The sequence below is a fragment of the Blennius ocellaris genome (genome assembly GCF_963422515.1).
Source record: "Blennius ocellaris genome assembly, chromosome: 2".
NCBI lineage: Eukaryota > Metazoa > Chordata > Actinopteri > Blenniiformes > Blenniidae > Blennius > Blennius ocellaris.
The window spans coordinates 4,130,589-4,136,201 of record NC_137651.1 but is presented as its reverse complement, the minus strand read 5'-3'; the positions used below and the strand labels follow the sequence as shown (position 1 = coordinate 4,136,201).

The following is a 5,613-nucleotide window of genomic DNA, read 5'->3' as shown; positions in this document are numbered from 1 at the left end:
GTTTCTTTAGAATTTAAGAAAACCAAATTCATTGTCAGTTATGTGTTTTGGGGTTAACCAAATGAAAAATTATACAATTACTGCAATGCAAATTATTAACTGAAACTATTTAATTTAATTTAATAGCAGTAAACCAAATAAATTAGCTTACGTATATGTGATTGGTTTGGTTTTGGAAAATGTGAAAACATTTAGCGCAGTTTGATTGTTGTGCAGAAACAAACCCAAATTGAGTTGGATTAAGAAACTTTATTGGATGGAAAAACTGCCCAAAATACAATTGAGTTAATCCAATGAGTTATTTGTTTGAGTGTACTGTGATAACAGCATTTCATGCGTCTTGTCTTGACTTGTTTTACTCCTTGTTTCCTCCCATTCTTCCTCCTGTTCAGGCCTGAAAACACAAATAGAAAGAGAAAATGACACATGAATGTTTTATCATAGCAGATTAGTAAGACGAGCAATGATGTAAATGTAAGACATCTGGGGGGGGGGACCACATTTCTTTGAGAACTAAGGAACATGTGGATACCACGGGAAAAAATTGACAGTGGTCACGTGACGCCCCCTTCGACTTCAACAATTATCACCCCATCTCCAATTTATTTATCCTTTTATCCTTTTATTAATGAATAAGTAATGAATGTATTCAAATAAATGATTTTTCATTAATAAATGATTTTTGATCATTTATTAATTTTAAGTAATTACTTTAGGAGTTGTTAATGAGTAAATGACCGTTTACTTCCAGTAATCATTTAGATTTTTCATAAATTACTTCCAGTGATTTATTACTTTCAGTAATCTATTATTCACAGTAATGTAATGCTAATAACCAACCATGAATCCCAACACATTCAACGTCAGTGAGAACAAAACAAACTGAAGCTTTTATCTTTTAATAATTATAATACTCGCTCCCTTTCCTCCGGGATACTGATTCATGCCTCCTCCTGCCCCCTGGCACACACACAGAAATCCTCACTATCATTTCTGACTTGTAGCAAAGCAGCAAGCAGCATGTGGAGGAGTTCAACCCTCACCTCATTCACATCGATAACGTGGATGGTAACGTCTCCTCCGATCTGCAATGCAGCAACTCTATTCACAGGCATACGAAAGGCGAAGGTGTAGAATTCTCTTCCATCCACATGAATCTGCAAGGAAACGACTTCCTTAAATTATATGTGACAACAATATCATTTCATACAATTTAAACGCGGGTTAAGGGGAAAACAAGAAATCTCTTTTAGAGAGGGATGACTGTTTTAAAATTCAATTAAGTGCTTTGATTAAACTGCAAGGTTAAGTTAATCTTTTTAGTAGTAACTAATAATGTTGAAAGAACTAACTAGTAACTATAATTAAATAGTAGAGAGAGAGTGATATCTATTGAATACTCAACTATCATTTACTCTTAAAAGCCAGCATTCAATTCAATTCAATTCAATTCAATTCAATTCACTTCACTTCACTTCACTTCACTTCACTTCACTTCACTTCCATTCAATTCAATTTTACTTAAAATAATCACATTTTTTAGACAAATATTAAAGTATATGAAAAAATACCCTCAGATAATTTGAGTTCTGGAAGAAATGAAGATCAAAAGCAGGAGTTTTGTCTCCAATTGGGTAGATTAATGAATAAGGTTTGAACATGATTTAATATTGTGATTGTAATCAGTGTTGTAATGAATTATGAATTTCTGAATTATAGCAAAGAAGGAGGTTGGATTATATAATTTGTACTTAAGTATGAGTAACATTGCATCCTTACATATTTTACCATTGCCTAAAATAATGCATATAGAAAATCCTATCGTACAAGAATAGGATTGGCACACAACCTCTTTACAGTAATGTCATGACAGAATATAGTAATCAAGTATTTGATAGTATTTGGTAATTTTCAGTACCTTGCACAACTGTGATTATTATTATATTTCCTTATAAACTGTTTTGACAGGGAGAATTTGACATTTTCTTCCATTTGAACACACAGACTCCAGCGCTCATCCTCCAAATGCATGTTTCTTACTAATATGGCTCAATTAGTCAGGGTCATAGTGAGACTTTTCAACATCATCAGAATTATTGCTAAGAATCATTGTTACAATGGAACTGTAAGTAACATGAATCTAAAAAAAAAGAAAATCAGCAGAAGTTCAGTGTTCCAGATGAAAATGTTTGTACGGTGAGTTTGTTCTGACCTGGAAGCGGTTAGCAGTGATGGTGATCTTCATCTTAAAGGCCAGGCCTTGGGAGAAAGGCATGCTGTTCACAATTTTCTCGGAGCCCCACTCGTCATTCTCGCGAGTGTTGAACACCACTTTGGCACCTTGGTCAAAGCGAGGATTGATGTGCAGGGCGATGTTGTCGTATTCAGACTTTCCACAGAGGAGGTTGACGTAAAACCTGCCAGGTTTGGACAAAAGATATATATTGATATATATTTTGTTACGTGCAGTTGGGGTTCGTGGTGTGTGTGTGTGTGTGTGTGTGTGTGTGTGTGTGTGTGTGCATGTGTTTTTATTTTATTTTATTATATTTTATCTATTTTATGTGAAGCACTTTGTGTTGCAATTTGTTTTTGTATGAAAAGTGCTCTATAAATAAAGTTTGATTTGATTTGATTTGAGAGAAAAGTCTCACCGAACAAAGGAGCCTGAGATGTAGTGTGAATGTGATGTGAAAGAACCTAAATGGAGCTTTAAAACATGCATGTGCACCAATCAGCCAGAACATTATGACCACTTAAAGTCAAGTCAATACTACCTCTGTTACAGGTGAGTTTTACATCATTTGATCTTCACTGTTGAGGCACTTCATAGAGAAATCAAGTGCAAGTGTGACGATTTCAAAAGAATTTGACATTGACTGGATCAGAAAATCTCTAAAACTGCAGCTCTTGTGGGGTGTCACTGGTCAATATCCATCAAACGAGGTTAGAAGTACCAGCTCTTGCTGATGGGAAAACACTGTGAAGCTTCAAACACATTAAGTTATCAAATAGTGAGATGTTGGAGCTGTTTTTCTTTCCAAACTGACCTCTTTGCATCTTCAGGAGTGGAGCCCTCAAGGGAGATGCATGAACCCTCATCCTGAATCGATGGGATCGGCCCCAGGTAGGGGATAGTCTGGAATCAACAACAATAAACATCATCAGTGTAGGTTAGACACATCAGGAAATCGTAGTCACGTAGATTACTAATCGATGGCACGCCGCTCAAAATATAAAGTTTTACAGCTTCAAAAATGCAGCATTTTGTTTGTCAGTTCAGTTCCTGTTATGATAAAGATTCAATAGATTCATAATGGGGTCCTCATGCAATCATTTCTAATTGTGTCAGCATTGCAAATGTTGGAAATTATTTGTGTAAAATAGTTCAAATGTAGGTAGTGACTAGGTTTCGGAGGGTATTTGATATTTCTTGCATCATAAGTTGATCTTTACGTCTGTGAAGATTCAATGAACACTCTAAGTACTTTCACTGAATGGTACTGAGGTCAGCTACAATCTCTCCTTCAGACCATACTTTTATAATTCAGAGAAAAAGACATTAACACAGCATTTTCACTTCATAATGTCTTTGTTTGGTTTCGACATGATGTAAATTGAAATATATTCTAATGTAATATAATACATCTTTTATCAGCAGGAAGTAAGAATAAATTCAATAAATAAATTAAGCTGGCAGCAATTGATGACAAGTGGTATTAATTTGATGCTGTTCTAAAACACATTACTAATGATGCTGGATGGAAGGAAAACATATTAATCATGTTACATAGTTAGCAGTGCAAATGCACTTATTTTGAATACTTACAGGGTTGACGATATGCATGGCAGCAGTTGGTGAACTGGACCCAGAGACAGAAAGAGAAGCAGGATTGCTGAGCTGTGTTTCATGTCTCATTTTATACTGGAGTGACGGAGGAGCAGGGTGGAGAAGCTGTTGCATCACAGTTTACTTTACCGGAGGGACCAAATCACCTGAATCACCTGTGTGCCAACAGAGCTGTGTGTGTGTGTGTGTGTGTGTGTGTGTGTGTGTGTGTGTGTGTGTGTGTGTGTGTGTGTGTGTGTGTGTGTGTGTGTGTGTGTGTTGGGGGATCAATATTCCACTCACTGTATTCTTTTCTATGTAATTGTGAATATGTTGTTAATTAATGTGGAACTATGGGATGTTATTATGTTATTCTGTTATGTTAGCCTGGTCATTTTTGGATACAGGCCCATACAGTACATATTAATGATAAATTCATCATTTGCTTTGTGCTTATTTGATTCAGCATGTCAATGTTGAAATCACCACCAATAAAAATAAGAACATATCTTCCACCCAGTGCTTTAATGCTTCCACATTGGAGCCTGATGCTCTATATAAGAAGCTAATTAGCACATTTTTCTTTTTTTCTTTACAGATTTCTATTGTTGTGCATTCTAATATGTTATCAATAGCAGTTGTCATATTCTCTACTATCTTTTAGTTCACGTAATTTTCTATATATATAGCTACTCCTCCTCCACACTTGTTATTTCTCTTTATATCATGAAATTCCTAACTATCTAATTCAAAGTTAAGTCCTTTATCATCATTAATCCAGGCTTCAGATATTAAACTATTTTGACTGGTTTAATGAATTTGCCTAAATACTCTTTGACATTGCTGTAATTTGCATAGAAGCTTCTACTATTGAAATTAATTATTTATAATCTGCCATCTGTGTTTAATTTCTGGTTATATTGTCCTTCTGTGTAGTAACAGCAGGTGTCCTTGATATTGTAGAAAAAAAATATTGTCCAGGTTTAATGTCATTTTCCAAGCCCAGTAGGTGGTGGTTTGTATAATTAAGTGTTCTCTGTTGTAGTTCATCGTTATCTGTGATGCTTTGTATAAAGTTATCTTCAGCTGTAGTTGACGTGTCTCCTGTGTAAACCTTTGAAGCGTGACTTGAACACCACCAACATGCTCAGTGTTTCTCAGGAACTACTTACACAACACCATCGACATGCCCAAACTCAGTGTTTCTCAGGAACTGCTTGAACAACATTCTCAACATGCCCAAACTCAGTGTTTCTCAGGAACTACTTACACAACACCATCAACATGCCCAAACTCAGTGTTTCTCAGGAACTACTTGAACAACACCCTCAACATGCCCAAGGTCAGTGTTTCTCAGGAACTGCTTTTACAACATTCTCAACATGTAACTCATAGAAATAAAACAAGACACAGAGAAATTAAAAAAGAACTGTGCTACTGATCAATGAAGAAAGCTGAGAAGCCCCACAGTTTGATGACATGGTGAAGCCAGATACAACAGTTATAAGCCTGTTTCTTTAATGACCCAGTGTTCCTGGGGACTTAACTCAGGTCATACATGTTTGATGTAACTCTTAAATCTGCACCTAAAGGAAACCGTAGTTAAAATAACAGGTGAGCTTAGCTTGATGGTCCATTCAGGTGTTCTCAATAGTATTTTGTTTTCAATATTGTATCAGTTCTTTTTGTATCTGGTACCTTCATTGTAATTAATTCATTTTAAGAAGAGCAGTGTTGCAAAAGATGAATAACATGTTTACATCTCTCTGTTAATGTCTCTGTCT

At 35.6% G+C, this 5,613-nt stretch overlaps 1 protein-coding gene across 1 annotated transcript; it reads right to left on the bottom strand.

Annotated features, from left to right (window-relative positions):
* Positions 1-234: 234 nt before the first annotated feature.
* Positions 235-3,877, bottom strand: LOC308142019 (galectin-4-like). Its single transcript, XM_080512308.1, has 5 exons — positions 3,830-3,877; positions 3,051-3,139; positions 2,213-2,417; positions 1,044-1,157; positions 235-394 (listed from the first exon to the last, which is right to left on the bottom strand). The coding sequence occupies exons 1-5, from the start codon at positions 3,845-3,847 to the stop codon at positions 389-391; spliced, it is 432 nt and encodes a 143-aa protein (XP_080368434.1). The 5' UTR covers positions 3,848-3,877; the 3' UTR covers positions 235-388.
* Positions 3,878-5,613: the final 1,736 nt, after the last annotated feature.